This window comes from Gossypium raimondii, chromosome 11 (genome assembly GCF_025698545.1).
Source record: "Gossypium raimondii isolate GPD5lz chromosome 11, ASM2569854v1, whole genome shotgun sequence".
Lineage (NCBI taxonomy): Eukaryota > Viridiplantae > Streptophyta > Magnoliopsida > Malvales > Malvaceae > Gossypium > Gossypium raimondii.
This window is the reverse complement of record NC_068575.1, coordinates 31208998-31229433: the sequence shown is the minus strand read 5'-3', so window position 1 is coordinate 31229433 and position 20436 is coordinate 31208998. Positions and strand designations below refer to the sequence as shown.

At 31.8% G+C, this 20436-nt stretch overlaps 1 protein-coding gene across 2 annotated transcripts; it reads left to right on the top strand.

Annotated features, from left to right (window-relative positions):
• Nucleotides 1-10651: 10651 nt before the first annotated feature.
• Nucleotides 10652-16334, top strand: LOC105804203 (ubiquitin carboxyl-terminal hydrolase 3). 2 transcript variants are annotated; one of them, XM_052624035.1, is made up of 6 exons: nucleotides 10652-10975; nucleotides 11882-11998; nucleotides 12751-12849; nucleotides 14145-14279; nucleotides 14938-15119; nucleotides 15607-16334. In XM_052624035.1, the coding sequence occupies exons 1-6, from the start codon at nucleotides 10859-10861 to the stop codon at nucleotides 16010-16012; spliced, it is 1056 nt and encodes a 351-aa protein (XP_052479995.1). In that variant the 5' UTR covers nucleotides 10652-10858; the 3' UTR covers nucleotides 16013-16334. The 2 variants fall into 2 exon arrangements, with proteins under 2 accessions (XP_052479995.1, XP_012492158.1); XM_012636704.2 differs by having other exon boundaries at nucleotides 10653-10975; nucleotides 14091-14279.
• The last annotated feature ends 4102 nt before the right edge of the window (nucleotides 16335-20436 follow it).

Genomic DNA, 20436 nt, shown 5'->3' with positions numbered 1-20436 from the left:
TGCGAAGAAACGAATCTCGTACTCAACTGGGAAAAGTGCCATTTTATGGTACGAGAAGGAGTTGTTCTAGGGCATCGGATAATGAGACATGGGATCGAGGTAGACAAAGAAAAGGTAGACGTTATTGAGAAACTCCCACCTCTAATATCTGTAAAGGGTGTCAGGAGCTTTTTGGGCCACGCCGGTTTTTATCTAAGATTTATCAAGGACTTCTCCAAAGTTGCTAAACCCTTATGCAAATTATTGGAGGACTCTATATTCAAGTTTGATGAGGAATGCATAAAAGCCTTCAACGATTTGAAGAGTCGATTAGTCACAGCACCCATAATCGTCACACCAGATTGGGATTTGCCATTTGAATTGATGTGTGACTTCACAATTGGAGCTATCTTGGGCCAGCAAAGGAACAAATTTTTTCATCCCATCTACTACGCAAGTCGAACCCTAACAGGAGCTCAACTGAATTATACGGTAACAGAAAAAGAGTTACTTGCTATTGTATTTGCTTTCGACAAGTTTCGATCTTATCTGGTAAGTACCAAAGTGACTGTCTATACGAACCACTCGATAATTAAGTATTTACTTGCGAAGAAAGAAGCTAAGCCGAGGCCGATCCGATGGGTACTTTTACTTCAAGAGTTCGATCTAGAAATTCAAGATCGAAAGGGAGTCGAAATTTAGTCGCTCTTTTCGTAAATAATAAAAAATAGGTGTCTTTCTTTGTGAATATTTTCAAAAAGCATCTAGAATAAATATATTTAATATTATTAATAATTTGATAAACTTTAATATATAATTATATTATTTATAATTTATATATTAATTTTTATCAACTTAGCTTAGAATTAGGATTAATTAGGAATTTTTTATTTCTGCACAATAAAATAAGAGATGGGAATCAATAGTAAATATGGACAAGTACTAAAGCCTAAAGTGTGGCAATAGGTATATACATGTCTAGGATTGGATCTAGGAATAGCTTGGTACTTAGGCAGTCAAATTGACTCAACTCCAATTTTTTTGAATCCTACCTGGTGTATAATATCTATTCACTTTAAATAATGAGGACATTATTCATTTTAAGTTGGGGGGACCGAAAATTGAAATTATTTCCACTCAAAATAATTTTTTTTCTTTTAATTATGAATATGATATATTTTTGTTCACTAAATTTGAATTTTGTTAAGTATGCTAAATTTAAGTATGAATAAAGTTTGATTATTTCAATAAATTGTTATGTTAGCTTAATAATGACATGAAATATATTTCTAATAAAGCATGCAAATCATACCATAAAATTTTAGTTCTTTAGGAAAGTTAGGCATGCATGAAAGTTTAAGTCTTTAGAATTGACTTAGTAGTTTCTTAAGGCGAAATCCTAGGAAGCATGGAACGTTGAAAATGATTTAGGCAACTGTTGTTTGGACCGTTTGAGCCTTTCCAGCCAACCATGATGAAAATTTTATCCTTTGAAACCCAACTTTGAGACTTTATGGCCTAATTTTATTTGAACCCTTACAAAGTTAGCCATCACTTTTCTTAATTATCGTAAAATTGTCCCAAGCACTAGACTCGATACTGTTCAGAGTATTCTTTGAAAATAAGTTTGGGGAAGTTCCAAAGAAGTATGAAATGCTCTAAAAATTGTAGTACATGCAATAAAATACTCGAAAAACAAAAGAGCATATGTACTTGAAGTAAATTGCACTAAAAAGCATGTGAAAAGGAAAGAAAAGTTGATGTATTGAAGGTAATTATTTCGAAAGGTCCAATACAAGCTGAGTCTAGGGTTTTTTTAAACCTAAATCATCTATCTTTTACCTACCCCTAAACCCAGCCACGTTACAACCTTGTTAAAGACCTATTGATTCAAAGTTCCAATGTCACCTACATTAGTGGAGAGAAATTGCTCTGTTCAACATATGAAGACATCAGTTAAGCTTAATGATTGCAGTTTAATTTTGAATAAGGGATTAAAATCAAATTGGTAGGGATTAACATGTCTTTATTAAGAAACATTTAGTCTAATTGTGCTATTGTAGTAATTGTTGAGATTAATTTGAACAATATATATACTTGAGTAGCATAATTATCAAATTTCTTATTTTTGAGCATAAGTATATTGATTTCATGATTTTGGAAATAATATTGTTTTGAAGGATTTCTTCAAAAAATGTTTCCGAGAAAATTCTTTTCAAATTTGTGCATTATTCGGGACGAGCAATTAATTAAGTTCGGGGTGTAGAAACACGAAAATTTATGTGTTTTTACATGCCCTTTTTAACTTAAAATCATGCTATTTCGGTTAAATTCTTGTCGAAAAATAATTAAATATTATAAAATAATTAAATTATGTTAAAAATATGAACATGATGAATTTTAATTAATTCTATAGTTAATTTTGATTAATTTTGACTATTTTCGACAGAATCACACAAAGGGTGAAAATTGGCTCGGCAGAAGCATCGAGGCAAATTTATTTCCAGCCTAAGATGGTCCAAAAATGTGTGTTAATTCATAATATAATTAATTTTAATTTATTCCCAATTTTAATTAATTATGGAAAAAAGGGTCTAGTTGAACCGCATTGGTTGAACCGAATCTAGTGAACCGAACTAGCCACCAATTGGGCTGCCCAGAACTGTCCATGATGGAATTTGTTATTTTTAGCAGCCACAATCAGCTATAAAAGCCACCCCTTGCTGATCAAACACACCTCATCCCTCACACTTTCATTCTCTCTTCTCCTCTCTCACTTTCTCTCAACTTTTCCTTCCCATTTTCCCTTTTGTTCAAGTGCTGATTTCTTCTCTTGGAAAAGAGGTCCTCATCAGCCATTGTTGAGCAGCAATTAAAGTGTTCATAAGCCACCTTGATAGCCGAGGACAACAGAGAATGAAGAACGGATAAATCAGTCAAGCGACGGAGAAACACCGGATTTGCTTCTTGTTCCCTATCTCTTTAAATTTCGTTGTTGTTTTGACAAACTTGTTTATGAATATTTATCCTATTGAAATGGTTATTTTAATCAATCTAGCTTGAATTTAATCCGTGTTGGGTTGATTATATTTTGCCTGCTTGAATTATTGAAATTGTGTTTGTGCTATTATAGGCCTTGGTAAGATGCTTGATTAAGTAAAATCATGCCTAAGTTATTCTTGCAATATTAATTGTTAGATAACTAATGAAATAATTATTAAATCATATTAAAATTGTAATTAATCGACACAATACTTAATCAGTGTATGTTTATTCTTCTAAGGTAGCTGAAGTTAATTTAGCATTGTATTTGGCGATACATATGCCTTGCATAACTTGCAAGATTATTGTGATTAAACTGTTTCAAGGTAGAAATACTTTGTTACCTCACTTGATCTTTTATATGCTTGTGAAAATTGATTAATCGCTTGGATTGACATTGGAAAATGATCAAGAGATTGATTAATTTAATAAGTATGTATAAGCAGTAGTTAGCAAATTATCAAGTTGCCGTGAATTTGTTCGTAGCAATGTAAACATAAGTTTAATAATTCTAAGTTAAAGGAATGTAATTTATCCAACACAATTATATGATCTTGATTAAATCTTACATGAAATCGTGCATTAGAACCTTTTTATTTTTAATTTTTTTACTTAGTTTTTAACCCTTAGTTTTTAATCATCTTTAAACCAAAATATTTTCCATCACCAAAGTGTTTTAACATTAATTTCATAAACATTCCTTTTTACAGTCCTTGTGGGTACGATAACTCGACATTTACTTGTCACTTTATTACTTGTTGTGATTGTGTACACTTGCACATTTTCGTCGTTCCAACTACACTTAGGGCACTAGATCCAACACCAACACACTAACTTTCGATTCCTTATATATTTAAACTCAAGCTTTTACTTACATCAAAGTATAAGAGTCACACATGCATAGCCCGTCATCCACTCAAGTTTTAGGTATGTCACACTATGAACATCACAAGTGAACAAATTCATAAAAAAATTCATGATCTATCCATCTTGGGTCCAGTCCGATGTAATGTCAATCACATCTATGTTTTTATCTTCTATGACACATCCGCTCCAATGCCCAAGACAAGGTATCTCCCCAATTGGACTTGATTGACAGTATATTAGTCTTTCAATCGATTTGTTCATTTTTTATTAGACTAAAGACACGTTTAGGTTTGCATACTAATATAAGCCATCTTTCCGTATTTTCATCTGGCTACGTAATACTTCTTAGTATTAGTTAAACATTAGACAACCAATAAGCTAATATTTGCTTCTATTTTGCTCTCAATGTAAAACACACTTAAGGACAATATACAAAGTATATTAATGTAATCCATGAATTATTTTATTAACTAATCTATTCGAAAATATTACAAGTGTACATAGACGAAAATACTACACTTAGGGCACCAGATCCAATACAATGAATATGATACCTTGTAACTCGAATTTGACGATCGAGTTAGGTATCGGGTTGTTACATTTAGTGGAATTAGAGCTATAAGTTTAGCCAATTCTCAGACTAAATCGAGCTCAAAATTGATTCTAAAGGTACATGCCAAAATCGAGTTAAGTTTGAGTCAGGAGTTGGATGTTGATTATAAAATTTCTCTGTTTTATAACTAAAGATGTCAGAGGAATTAAGAAAAAAATGCTAGTGGCGATGTTTATAGAAGCAGCCTGTTAGCTAAAAGTGAAAATAGAATTAGGATTGAGGCATCTGCCATTGATCCAGTCTATGCTCATCAGTATAGAGCTGTTAGACTTTGACCTGAGGGTTGGGGAAATGAAGATTTACTCTGCGTTATAGCAGAAGCTGTCTAATGAGAAGTCTCCATAGGTTGCTAATGCCTGCAATTCAATGAGCTCTGATAAAATAATTGGGGAACACGTCAAGTTAGATCATCTTGAAGCTCACACTATCCTATCACCGAATTGGTAGCTTTTTGATTGTTTTGAGTCTTGGGTTGTGGCATGTATAATTATAAGGTGTCTTGAGGTTATTTCGATGTATATAAGTGTTTGGTATACACTTTAGTGTTGAAAGTCTTAATAGTGTTGGTACTTGTGATGATTATGATGCATATGATGATTTTGAATAATGCTCATGTCCAATGATTTAGTTAATGCTTGAATTGGAAATGTTTGATGTTTTTAGGGAGGTAATATAGATGTATCTATTTGAACTTGGCATGTAGAAGATTGTGGTATGAAGTGAATGAATGGTTAAGTTGATGTAAGTCTTGAAATGGTATGTATAATGATTTTTCTTAAGGTATATGTTGATAAATGGTTATTTGGGTTCATGGTTGATGGTATAAAAATGTTGGTGAATGAATTATGTATGTATTACAAGTGGAATGGCAAGTTTTGATAGACTTGGTATATGTAAGGTTAGGCATTGGAATGAATTAGGTTAGTATGCTCAACTGGTATTGAAATTCTTAAGTTTAGTTGGTATAAATGTTGTGAACATCTTGTTAAGAAGTTGAACTGAGTATTTAAACGATCGGTATGGTTTTAGGCATATTCTGGATTAATTGAGTTTGGCATTAGGTAATTATGATGTAAGTTTGTTTGAAAACATTGAAATAGGTACCAAATGGTTCATTTTTTTTACCAAAAACAGGGTCATCGTCGCGACGAGCAATTTTCCTCTTCGCAACGTTGGTTGACAATGAGTCACGTCGTGTACCAACCCTTTTTCAGTGTACCGAACACAGCAGTTTTGGAACTCTGTATTCCAATGATCGAGTTAGTAAATATTATTTAATAATATTTATAAATTTAATATAGTTTTAATTGAATTTTGATCTAATAATTTTTGCTAATTGAACAGTTAGCTAAGTACAAGTGGTTGACTCTAAAGTCAAGTGGTTTTGGAAAATGAGGTATCGGGACCTCGTTTCCATAAAAAATATTTACAGAGTTGTTATATAGGTTATATTAAGGTACAAGGAGTAAATCGTAAAAACCACAAAAGTTAATCACTATAAAAAAAATTTTAGCTAGAAGCTTAAATAATAAATGTGAAAGGGCCTATAGGATAATTAAACTTTTTAATGGTTCTGGACGGTTAATGTTTACTTTTAATTAGAAAAAATATGTTAAATTGATATTAAAATAAAATAAAATAATAATAAAACAAATATGTAATGGAAAGAAAGAATATATGGCCATTCATTTTTCTTTTTCTTTATTATCATCTTCTTCTTCACGACAAAAACAAGGAAAAGCTCAAGTTTTAACTTCAATCTTTCAGCCATGTGCATGGTATGTAAATTAAGCCCATTTTTCATAAATTTCATGTTTTTGAGATCGTTGTAGCTCAATCTAGCTAGCCTAAGGACTAATTCAAAAAATTTTCAAATGTTTTAGAAGTTTCTACTGATGAATCTTGATTTTTTTATATTAAATGGTAGAATTTGAAGCTTAGAAATAAAATAGGACTAATTTGTAAAGTATAATTTGTTAATTTTGAGTTTAGGGACTAAAATGTAAATATTTTGAATTTGACATGAAATTTTTGTAATTATTGAATTTAGAGGGTTGTACAGGATGAAATTGAAATTAGATTGAAAAATGAAGCTTGAACTTAAAAGATACAACTATTTCAGGTTTTAGGGACTAAATTGAATAAAATAAAAATTTTAGGAAAATTGAAAAAATGAAATTGAATTATTATATGATTATAGTAGGTTGCTTTGGGATGTATGAAATTGATAAATTGAATTAATTATATTATAGATCGAGATTTGAACCAACTGGTATATAAACACGAAAAAGAAAATTTTCAAAATAGTCCTTGGAGTCATGTTAGAGGTTTTTTTGGTCAAGCAAGTTCATATGGACTTACTTTATTAAATTTTGATATGATTATGTTATTTTATATTCTTGTTAGTTAGAAATTATATAGATAAAGCTTTGGCATTAAATGGATTAAATCGAAAATAATGAATATATGATAAAATGAATAGATGTGTGTGATTGAATGATTGTGTAGTTGTTATATAATTCTATATTATTTGTACGATGTTTATTTCAATTAACTATTGTTTATGTTGGGTTGTATGTATACTAATTGTGATTAAGTTGTTGCAAAGTAACGACTTGATATTGAAAGGATTAAATTGTGAAATAAGATAAAGCTGATAAATGTAAATGAATATGAGAATCTATACGATTGAATTACATGTATATGAAAATGTTCAAAGGATTGGAATGAAATGAATATGAATATGGAGGCCCGTGTGAACTTAGTGAATAGATAGGATACAAATGACATGTCATTAGGGTTTATCAAGCACAATGTGTCAATGATTATATTTTATCAAGTACTATGTACCGGTGACTATATTATCAGGTACTTTGTACCGATGTTCATGTTATTCCAGGCATTGTGTGTCGGTGGTCATATTTATTGGGCACTATGTGCCAGTGTTATATTTATCAGGTACTATGTACCGGCGGTGGATACTATATCGATGGCTAGAATTTAGCATTTGTTGCGGATTCTTGACAGCTTGTGTAAGCAACATCGAGTAATGGTTAATGTCTCGATTTACAGCTTGTGCAAGCAATCTTATCCCAAGTATCCAAAATAAATTTCCTATAGTTCTTCAGGCGAAAACAATAAGTGACTGATTTCGAAATGAATAGAAAGATTAAATGTTAAACTGGTTGTTATACGTATGAATTGTTAGTGAAAGAAAGAGTGAATGAATTAAATTGAAATGTTGCAAAACAAGCACGATTGAATGTGATATGAAAGAGAACTTAATTATATGTATTTATAAATTGAGGATGAATTAGATATTACATGCTTTCCTGTATTAAATCGTAAATTAAGTATATGTGATTTGTATTAGCAGTTCTTGCTATATAAATAAACTAACTTATTGATCGTTTTTGTGAAAATGTATATGGAAGTACAAAGAAGACAAGGATGTCATAATAATTACCAAATTGGTTTACTAATTTAATTTAGATGAAGGTCAAGGTATGTTGTGTAAATTTCACACGAGCTTACTAAGCATTCGTAATGCTTATATTGTTTGCTTTTCTGTCTCTGAATAGGTTATTTTATGGAATGCGTTAGTTGGATAAACTTAGAGCTCACTATCTAGCCTCTCATTTGGTAGTCTTTTACTTCTTTCATATTCAGTTTTGTGGCATGTATATAGGGTTGTATTTCCGTTTAAGTTATATTGGATGTTCATAATCTTGGTCTAATGATGTTGATGATGTTGGATGATTAAGTATTATTATGAGATATAAAGTGACAAGTGAATAACCAACTTGAAATGTGATTTACTTAAGCTAATGGATATGCATATGTGAATGAGATTGAAACTTATGTTTTGGTTCATTTTGATGTGGATATAAGTGTAATGTTTGAAAGTGATGATCTTATTTTGGCTGGTTTGCAACATGAGTTGCATATATGTTTTGGTCATTTTGGTGTATTTTACTTGATGACTTTTTTCACTTAGAAAGGATGAACTTCGTTGATGAAATCTTGGCATTTGAAATGATGAACATATGAAAATGTTAAGTATGAATATTGAGGCATGAATGATAATGAATGGTAGGATATGATTTGTTGAATTGAGGTGCCAATTGTGGCATTTTGGTTAGGCACTTAGGATGAATAATGTTTTGAAATGTTTTTGGTGTATTTGAATAGGTTGAGGAATGGTATATTGCATGATTATAGTGTATTTGAGTGTTTGAAATTGCAATTTATCTTGTAGAGTATCTTTTGACACACACGGTCTAACACATGGGCATGTGGCATGGCCGTGTGATCTATATAATTTGTGTAAGTGTACATGGTCTTAGCTTGTCACACGACCTAGTCACATGGTTGTGTGACCCCTATTTTGCCTTTTTACTTATCTTTTTGTAAAAGTTTCAAATTAGTCCTGAATTGATTTTGAGTTGGAATAAGAGCTTCATAAGCTCGATTGAGACTCGTTTTTAGTTGTAAATTATATTTTGCTTGGATTATATCATGTTTATTATTTAATGGAACATTTAAAGTTGAATTTATTTGTGTTATGCTTGGTTAACTATTGTAGCATCTTATAGCTCGGGTCTGATGACCAGACTGAGTGAGGGGTGTTACACGTTGCGACGTTGAGTGGCTTGAGGTCACGACATAACATATTGTTTTGGTGATGTCACAACGTGGAGGAGACAACGTCTCAACATCGGCCCTAACTTTAAAAACTTTACAATTTGGTCCTATTTCGTGCTTGGTCTGACAAAAGGGCTTTTGTAAGCTCGATTAAGAACTAGAATTGATTGTTTATCATGGTTTGTATGTAGTTGGCATTGGATTACAAGTATAAATCATTGTATGATGTTTGTTCAACTGTGGTTGCTTCGGCAACCACTGTAGCATCCTATAGCTCGGATTCAGTGATTGAGTCGAGCGAGGGGTGCTACAATTAAGGAGATTATTTCGGAGCTTGAAGGAGGGTAAGGAGTGCAAAGAAGAAAAAAGGACTTTGATGTAAATATTGGGTTTTAATATGGGTTTTTAATAGGGATTAACTTAAAAAATTTATAATCAACAATCCGTTAAGGGTTTAGCACCTAAATGGCCATTTTGGTCAATATTTCTAGCAGAGTGACTAAATTGACAAAAAAATTTAAAATGATCAAAATAGAAACAATGCTATTTTTGAGTGACCTCTTTTATAGTTTACGATTTTCCTTTTACTTTGAATACGATCTCCCCCAAATTTGAAAATAGTTGAGGTTTAAGTTGAAATATAGGGAGATCTTGTGAGATTATTTTTAAATTAACAATTAAGGTTAAAATCAAGAACTATGATTAAAAGAAAAAAGTAAAAACATCGTAAGTATTTTGTGTTGGTGACTTATAACTTGTTAAATTTGTTATCGGATTGTGAAAATAATTTTTTCTTCTTAGTGGTGAAATAGATTGAATTTGGTTAAATGGTAAAAGTTATGTTTGTTAGTAGGGGTGAGCGTTCGCTTGAGTCAAATCGAGTGAAAAATTTTCGAGTTAATCGAGTTCATGAGTCCTATTTTATTATATTAACTCAAATTGATTTTTTTTTCAAATCTAGTCGAGTCGAATCGAGTGAAATTGTTCAAGTTAAATTAAAAAAATTAAACATGTCAAATAAAAATATTGTTATAATATAACTAGTTCTATGTTGGAGCACGATATTTGAAACCATAAATATTTGAAAAATTTTTCAAAACAAAAAAAATACATATAATAAATTTGAATCATTAAGTAGGTCCTAAAATTATTATTTTAGAATAATTTTAAAATTTTAACCTTTTATATATTTTTAGAAATTTTAAAATTTTTAAAATTTAAAAGTTATTTTAAAATTTGTTGTAATTTTATTAAGAGTGACCAATTTGTTTATTTTCAAAGTTTACGGAGATTAAAAGAGTAATTATATCAATATATTATTTGAATTGTGAAATTTAACTCGACTCAAATTTAAAAGTATAAGTTATTCGATTTTTAAATCAAATCGAGTTTTATTTACCTAATATCCTTCTTATATGATTAACGATAGAATAATAATTCTTTTTAATCTATTTTTACGTCAATTGATCTAAAAAGATGTTTTAAATAGATGCTACCGAGAACAGAAGCAAGAATCATTTCCTTTGGCTCCTTTTCACTGCTCTAAACGGAAATAGGGAAACAGTGGAAAACTTTTTTTTTTAATTGTCCTCCAAACAAACCCTAAGTCGGATTCGATTGAACCGAAGAGAGCAAGATAGAGCCAGTCGTTGATGGGGTATTGAATCGTATCCGAGTTAGAGTTGTAGACGAACTCAATTCTATATCTAATAGATGGGCGCGGCGGGTTCGAAACTCGAGAAAGCTTTGGGTGACCAGTTCCCGGAAGGCGAACGATATTTTGGTCTCGAAAACTTTGGCAACACTTGCTATTGTAACAGCGTTTTGCAGGTTCTTTGTTTTTTTTTTTCTCGTCTCCCCTTTTTTCCCTAAAAAATATGTTGAATTTTATAGTTTATGTTATTTCCTATCTTTTGAATTTGATTGATTTTGACTTTAAGCTTTAAATTTCATTTATGAAAATTTACCGTAGTATATGTTAATCCTGAAGCGAATTGGTTAGGTTCAGTTCTATCTTTTCATTTTTAGCTTCTTTTTTTCCCCTTCTGGTAATAGCTTGCTGCTTTGCATTCAAGTGGTACGGTTGTCACGATTTAAATTGAAATTAAAATGTCTGGATTTTAGATATGCTTGCTGAGATGGTTTGGAGTCTAGAGTCTAGACCAGGTAGATATTGACCATGATAGATATCAACTAATGTTAGAAAGGGAAAGTATTACAGGAATTGGATGTTGTTCGTGATTGAAAAATGATTATAAGATTCATCAATACTATCAATATAATTTAGATTTCAATTTTCAAGCTTAATTTTAATATTTCTTTCATTCTCCTCCTTTCGATTAAGTTGGGTGATTGTCGTAAAGTTATGTGAATTTGTAGATAATGCATGGTATGATACTATGGTAGCTATTGGATCTTGAAGTTTCAGATGTTGTAGATAGGTTGACTTAGATAATGCAACATCTGAATTGTTTGAATAATCATTTCTGAATGATTGCAACTGTAGTGTTAAAGAGCTATGTTCATTGCCAGACTCTTTGGTTCCTATGTTTTTTTTTTTTTAAGTTTATGCTATGAGACTCAGTTCTTTTCTGATATTTCTGTTTATTCCTTGCTTTCTAATTAAGATTTATGTTAATGCGTTCAGCGTTGGATGTTTTTATTTAAAGTTGCTGGGTAACAAATGCCCTCTTGGCTGTGACCAACGTCTTATGTCATTTTCTGAAAAATTTTCAGGCACTTTATTTTTGTGTCCCATTTCGCGAGCAGCTGCTAGAATATTATTCAAGTAATAAAAATGGTGTTGATGCTGAAGATAATCTGCTGACATGCTTGGCAGATCTGTTTACACAGGTATTGACTCTACTAGAAGCATAGTGTTATTGAGTTGTACTCCCCTATAGATGGGAAACCACTAGTTCTGAAAAACGGCAAAGCATTTATTTTAAATGTTCAGACCAAATATTAACATTAGTGTTTTATTTATGCTTACCATAAGATGCTGTAAGCTGCAATGTTCTGTTCTAGTCTTGACCACTATTTACAAGAATGATACATGATTTGATTCATTTGAAAATTTTCTTTTTTATTATTTGATGTGATAATAGCCCGTGTACAATCATTTAGGAAGTATGAAGGCTGAGGGTGTCATCTTCATTATTTTTTAAATGGCTTATTACTGCAAGTCCTTATTACATTTGCATGAGGACCTGGCTTCATATGAGAAGAAATGATGTTTGTGATTTTCCTTTTTTAAAACCTTTTATCACTAGATAAGTCTTTTTTATCTGTCAATCGTATCAAATTTTATGCATTCAGAACAGTCTGCCTTATGTTCCTGTGTAAGAGTTCCTTCCTCATAACTGCTTTCTTTTTCTGTTTCATCTCTTTTTTAAAAGGCTTGATTTTATTCTTCAATAATTGCAGAGTATTATCCTTTTAGGAAATTGCTTAGACCATCTTATCAGATGTTCTTTTGTTTTTTAGCAAATGCTATTAATTGACTAGTATCTTTGCGTCCCTGTCTCCCTCTCATTCTACTTGTGGCATATGTGGTTTTTAGTTGATACTACTGGAACCAACAGTTGGTTGTTCTTTATGTTTAGATAAGTTCACAGAAGAAGAAAACAGGTGTCATTGCTCCAAAGCGCTTTGTACAAAGATTGAAGAAACAAAATGAGCTTTTTCGCAGCTATATGCACCAGGTAGCCGAGTGTTTTATATTTGATTGACTTAAGCACCTTCTCTTTCCCTAAATTGATGATCATTTTTGCTTGTTTTAAGATTTTGGTTAGAGTAAAGTAACTTTTGCTGGATTTAGCCTCATGTTTAACCAATAAGCAATTTAAACATGAATGCCACAGAAAGTAAAGCATGATAAACGAAAGAGAGAGCCAAATCCTTCAGGTATAATGTGATTAAGCAATTGTATTAGGAATCATATTTTTACTCTTTAATGTAGTAATTAAGAGTTCATAACAGTCCATTAACACCAAAAGCTTTGTTGAGGTTGATTAAAAGTTTGTATGCTGCACTTATCACTCTCTTCCCAAGGATAACTTGCAGCCAAGCATGGGTTACGTACGCATGCCTTGCCCAAAAACCCTAGTCAAGGATTTAGTTAAATCCTTTTGCATTCAAGTTTTGGTCGATAAAACTGTACTTATTTGAATCCCAATTTTAATCCGGCGACATGATTTAATGTGTGACTGGTTAGGCTTTCAATATGTTGCAAGGAATATAGATTATAATATAAGATCAAATATTTTGTATTGAAGATTGGGAGCGGCATCTTATCTTGACCACCCAAATATTGGAGAGTCATGATAATCTCAACAAGCCTTTCACTGTCCTATCTGTCAGTCTAATTTGTCTTTTCACTATATATCCTGGAAGGACCATGAATATACCAAATGACACATGATAATGGTTTGATTGACATTAACAAATGGAGTTCTGATAGCTGGTCATGTTCAGTAAACTTGTAACGAGAACCTCCAAGTTATCCCCAAGCATCCTTATACTTATGTGTTCAATTGCTTGCTTCATAACTAAGGAGACTTAACATGTCCCAGTACCACTGTTTTAGCATTGTGATTCCCTGTTTTGATAATACAATGACTAGGAACAGTTTTAGGAACTTTGCTACATAGGGATCTTATAATTATAACTCTTTATAGTTCCTTTTCAAGGCAATTATTTTCCATGAGTCCAATCAGCACATAATAACTATTTTTTTTTTACTAATGATGAAGGAAAACCTTTATCAATCATCATATAAGTGATTAGTATGCAGCATTGATGATATATCTCTGTTTAATGTGATTTGTTCCAAGGCGTACTCCAACAACCTTTTCTTGGCATGTCAACCAAAACATTGAATTTCTTTATTATATTTAATTGTAATGCATAAGAGGATATTATTTGTCTCAATTTGTTTTGGTAGGATGCTCATGAGTTCTTGAACTTTTTGCTTAATGAACTTGTTGATATACTGGAGAAAGAGGCACAAGCAGCAAAAAATGATGCAGAAACTTCTTCACCATCTGAAAAGACTGCAAATGGGCCAAAGAATCCTCAGGCTAATGGTGTTAAAAAAGAGCCTTTGGTTACTTGGGTACACAAGAATTTTCAGGTGTGTTTGCTATTTATCCTCTTATATTCTGATCAATAGACCTAGTCTTGTACTGCATTTACCATGCTTGACATGAAGTAAAGATGAAATCTAGTTATTTTCTTTGCTACGGTACATAAACAAATCATAGAATACTCTGAAACTTGAAAGCTGAGCAAAATTACCAAAATTGTAGGAATTTATTAGTTCTAGAAAGCATCTATATGGAAAAATTAATCTAATCTTTGCACTAATAAACAGAGAAAAGTGAAGTAAATACAAATATTACTATCTGGGAATGCTTCAGGACATCATAGCTAAACCCTGTTCTGTGTCCTTGTATGTTGGCTGCATCATCAATTAATACTGGTTGCATGGCTGCTTTTGGTTTGACTTTTATATATGAAATTATGATGTCTTATTTATAGTCTGCAAGTTAACAACAAATGAAACGGTGACTGCATCTATCTCGTCCCCTTTAATGGTTTACTTTTTGACAATGCTTATAAAGGAATGCTATACATTTTTGAATGGATGCCATACATTGTCAAATTAATTAATGATAAAATTTTCTATCCTCTTTGACTTTGAGTGCCTCTTTGTACGTATGGATTCTTTCTGTTTGGATTAAGTTATTTTAAGAAGAATCTCATTATCTCTTGGGGCAATTCTGAGACAGGGAATACTTACCAATGAGACAAGATGCTTGCGATGTGAGACAGTGACAGCGAGAGACGAAACTTTCTTTGACTTGAGCCTTGACATTGAACAGAACAGCTCAATAACCAGCTGTTTGAAAAATTTTAGTTCTACTGAAACATTGAATGCTGAGGACAAATTTTTCTGTGACAAGTGTTGCAGGTAATTTTCCATTATAGGCAATCTTTGCACGACTTGATGTGTTTTAGTTTCTAATTGATTACCACTTGTTTTCTTATCACTTGGTTTTGGAGTCACCTTGTAGACCAATTACATTGATAAAAAAATATAATTTGACTCCTGTCATCCTGTTTTGAGATTTTCAGGCTGGCCAGCCAAGGCCTAGTATGTAACGTTGGGGTTTTGTTAGTAAAAGAGGTCAATTCTGGGCATTGACTTCAAGGAGATATAATTTAAAGAAAGAGGCAAACCATGAGTACCTCAATGATTATCCCTTTTACATGATGGTTCAAACATCGAACTTGCATGGTGCCCTTAACCAGTTTGTCTTCATGAATGAATAGGTTCTAACTTGATGCAGAGCTTAAAGTATAATATTTAGATGGTTCCAAAGATGCATATCATACAGTAATTTTAAGGATAAACATGCAGAAAGGAATAATTATGGATGATACTTATTTACTTGCAGTTTGCAAGAAGCACAGAAGAGAATGAAGATAAAGAAGCCTCCTCACATCCTGGTTATCCATTTGAAGCGGTTCAAGTACATTGAACAGCTTGGACGATACAAGAAGCTCTCCTATCGTGTTGTATTTCCACTTGAGCTGAAGCTGAGCAATACCGTGGAAGATGCAGATTTGGAGTATTCCTTATTTGCTGTAGTTGTTCATGTGGGAAGTGGACCTAACCATGGCCACTATGTTAGCCTGGTAAAAAGCCATAACCACTGGTTATTTTTTGATGATGAAAACGTGGAGATGATCGATGAGTCGGCGGTTCAGACATTTTTTGGGTCAGCCCAGGAGTTCTCAAGTAATACAGATCATGGGTATATCTTGTTTTATGAAAGCCTGGGTGCTGGCAACAAGAGCTAAGAAGTGAGTTTGAGAAGGTATTCTAATAATCTTCACTTAGACCTCATTTTCTTTTAATTGCGAGAAGAGGTGGCATATAATGATGTGGGTTTTGAGAAAAATGTATACTTGGGTCATTGCCATGTACAGTGAATGGTGGAACCAACCTGTCCTTTTTTTTTTTTTCTTGTTTCACAATAAGAGGGAAAAAGAAGAGTGTATAGGTTTGAGAAATATCACGGAGACTGTGCTGTGTATGATTTAACAGTTTTTCTCTATCTGTAGTTTCTCCTGCAGAGCTTAGACCTTTGTTAATTCAAAGAGAGAGAAGCTGTTTCATGTTCATGCTTTCCTATTAACTTCTAATACTCATTCATTTCCGAAAAGCAAGATTTATGTGAATTAACCAAGAGTAACTAATATCATAGCCTCATGGATTAGGCGGGTTTTGGATTGGATTAATTTAGCATTAAGTCAGCTTAATTTTTTTAAAATTTTTGGCTGATTTCAGATTGGATTATTTTCAAGAATTCGGAATTGGATTTTGGACACTTGGATTTGATAACCAGTCTTGTTTAATTTAGCACATGGGTAATCTTAATTCGGCTAATTGTAGATAAGCTATTTGTATTTTTTACTTAAAATTTTTGTTTTGGTATAGCCATTAAAGCTAATAAAGTTCAATTTCTTAATTTTAAAATAAAATTAGATCAAAACTAGACAAATCATTTAATAGTTTTCAATTTATTATAAATTTAATAATAATTAAAAATAATTTCAAAATTTTTGATTGATAGTAACATTTTATTTCATCTAATTTTGATTTTGTGAAAACAATATAAGTGCAAATGGTTAATTTGATAGTAAATAAAAAAATTATTCCAATTTAATTTATTTATAAAGCCCAATCCGATTTATACAGTTTAGTCGAGTGGTCTGCAATTTTTACTTTTAAACGGAACTGACGGATACTAAATTAACAAATTGAAGAATATAAAAAAAAAAATTGGAATCCATACATTCAAATTTTATTTCTTGGAAAAGGAAATATTATTTTAATATCTTATAATCATAAATTTATGCATTTGTATATAGATAATAGATTGTATGAAGCTGTGATTCCACATCATCTCCATCTCTTTCTAATAAGAGAATGATAAATCAGATTTTTTTCTCCTGATTGGAAAGGGATAGGGATGACATAGAATTACAGTTTCGTACAATCATTTCCCTTGTATATATTTCTAAAAGATAATCCGGTGATTAAAATTTTTACAAATCTTCAATGTTATATTCTCTAATTTGAGTTGGTGATGGTCTCGTTAAACAAGGTTACATCTGATACCTAAAGGTGTCTCTAGTGATATAGTTGGTGGTTGATGTCTTTCTAGAGGTTAGATGACTGTAGTGTCCATTTATGGTAGATCTATGTCGTTAATTAGTAACTCTGGGTTTATCTATTTGGTCTAATTAAGCTTTAAAGGTAAACTATGAAGTTCTAATGCCTCTAGGGTAGGTACCGAGACTTGATTGCTTATAGGTATCGATACCATGATCGCTTGTTCTTTTTTGCTTCAATGTTTACATGTATTGATATTTGAATTAAGGGTATCAATACATGAGCCACAGATACTGGTACTTAGATGATAAATATTGATATTGTCCTACATTCAAGTATCGATGGTATCGATACATGCAAACATCTAAGATAAAATAGAGGAACAAGGGATTAGTATCAATACCAAATAGAAGTCTAGTATTGGTACATATAGATTTTAATACTTACTAGTTTACTTTTAAAGCATAGTTAGACCAAATAAAGGATACAGAGTCACTGATTAACTTAGATCAACTATATAGAGACGAGTCACCTAACCTTTAGAGAGGCATTTTCCATCGACTGCATTACCCAAGATGCCTCCAAACATATAATGTAACACCATATGATCGGAATCACCGTCAATTCAAATTAAAATCAAACACAACCAATATAAAAAGTTTTCTAGATTTTAAAATCAATACAAATTTTTTGAGACTTTGCAATCACTTAGGATCAAAATCCATTTCTCTTCGACTCTTAAAAATTCACAAACAAACACACTAGTTAAGGTACATAGAAAACTCTCACAATCACAAACACACTATTTGTCTTGTATGCCACATCAACAAATAATTTAAAATTATAAAAAATAAAAAAATTCAAAATTCAAAATAAATGTTCATAAAATTTTAAAAAAATGCATGCAATATATGTGGCTTGTCATGCAGTGTCATGTTTAAAATTAATATTTTAGTCCGTATTTCTATTAAAAATATTTTCAACTTTTTCTTAAAAGTTGAGGGCCAAATTAAATAAATAAATAATAATAATAACCAAAATACCAAAAAATGTAAATGTTAGAGAGCTAAAATTAACATATACCTATGTTCTATAGCAAAGTTTTGACACAAAGAAGGAAATTTGCTTAGTTGAAGTTGTTTAAATTTGGAGAAGTGACATAAATTATTATGCGGCACATTAGTTTTTTTTAATTCAATAATAGAAAGGTGGGGTTAGATGATTTTAAATTTAAAAATTAGTGTTTTATATTTTACTTTTAAATTTCAAAATTTGTTTTATAATTGCGTGCACGAGTGTATATATATCGAAAAGGGATCCCTTTACATTAGTATAAAATTAAAGTAATTGTAACACCTCAAACCCAACCTAGAACTTATAACCAAATCTGGAGAAATTACATCAATTCGTTTGGAAAACTGATTTCAGTAACTATTTAGCAAATATGACTTACGCAAACATTCATTAGAAAGCTATTTGTTTGCTTCCAAAAAGGACTTAAGAAATTACTTATTTTGCAGTAGAAAACTTTTTCGAAGTTTTAGTTTTAAAAATCGAAGTCTGTTTTGTCAACTTAAATTACTTTGCAATCTCGCATTAGAGAATATCAATTACTGACGAACTAAGCAAAATCCCAGAATGAATTCAGAAATAGATTCCAAACCCTAAAGATCAAAAAAATAATTAAAAAATTCACCATATTTACATTAAGTGCAAAAACAATACGAGCCTCCACACGTTGTCTGATCCTAAGTTAGAAGTTTACCTAAACAGGAAAAGATAAAACAAAGGGGTGAGCTACGAAGCTCAGTGAATAACTGAACTCAAACGAAGATCAAACAAAACACAATATACAAGTCAGAGAACATAGAGAATTTCGTATCAATCATATAACCAAAGCGGGAAAAATTAGAGTCTCACAAAGATTTTCATAATCATCATATAACAGAACAGAAGATGTATGATTATGCTAGTGCTGCGTTTTCAAAAAATTAGAATGAAAATTATCAGAAAACATCCTACCCAACTCTGCTACATACCAAAATAGAGTTTCCCAGAACTCATCCAACCAAATCACACCAACATATAATTGTGGACAGTGCCACCAAAATTGTAGACAAGCTGCCAGGTAGAATTGTAAATAAACCACAAGATAATGTAGATCATTAAACTACGAGAAATTTCCTCCATTCACATCATCCCGAACCCCACGCAATGTGTCATGGCATGCATATTCAGAATTAGAATGATAAGCATGTAGGACATGCTATCGAACAATAATAGAAATAGAAGGCATGGGATTCCATGCTTTGCAGGACAGATTGATCAAATCTTAATGAATCATAATAGATTTGCCATGAAGTCGCAAGCATGGTTACATATCAGAATCAATATCAACATAACAACTTATTTGGATATCACGTGTTCGCAACCAACAATGGAACACATAAATGAACCATCAAACTTAACAGAGCACAGACCATGCCTAGTTAAATCACATACCTTAAACACATCCAAAAAGAGGTACATTATAAGTTAACAAGTCATACTTACTTAGCTTATATCAAATCAGACATACGTACAAATAACGAGTTATACACTAACAGGTCAACAAATGCCGATTTTTATAACTTAATATAGATCATACAAACACTGCAAAAGGCCTATGTTCGACCCAAATGATGTTCACGGCCTTAGGGAAACTTCTGAATTTTGGCCCACACGCCCATGTGGATTCACACGACCCAGATAACTAGCTCGTGTGGTCCACACGGCCAAGCACATGCCCGTGTGGTCCACACGACCTAGCATACTCCTGTACCACCCACATTAGTTTCACAAACGGCCGTGTGGCTCAAAACAGTGAGTTACACGGTTTACCATATGACTAAGCACATGCCTGTGTGATTCAAGTGTTGAGAAATGTGCCCATATTGTAGTAAACATGTAACTCTTTTCTATTTATTTGAACGATAAATAAATAAATAAAGTTAATTTCACATTTCACTATTATATTTTTTTGTATTTTCTGTCTTTTGTATTTTGCATGCATAGCGAAATTATGACAACAAATATTAGCTCATTGATTGTCTAAGGTTCAAACTGA

Coding starts and splice junctions, on each gene's coding strand:
- LOC105804203 (XM_012636704.2), top strand. CDS start 10,859: ATGGGCGCGGCGGGTTCGAAACTCGAGAAAGCTTTGGGTGACCAGTTC. Junction 10,976..11,881: donor ATTGTAACAGCGTTTTGCAG/GTTCTTTGTTTT, acceptor AAAAATTTTCAG/GCACTTTATTTTTGTGTCCC. Junction 14,280..14,937: donor GGGTACACAAGAATTTTCAG/GTGTGTTTGCTA, acceptor ATTCTGAGACAG/GGAATACTTACCAATGAGAC.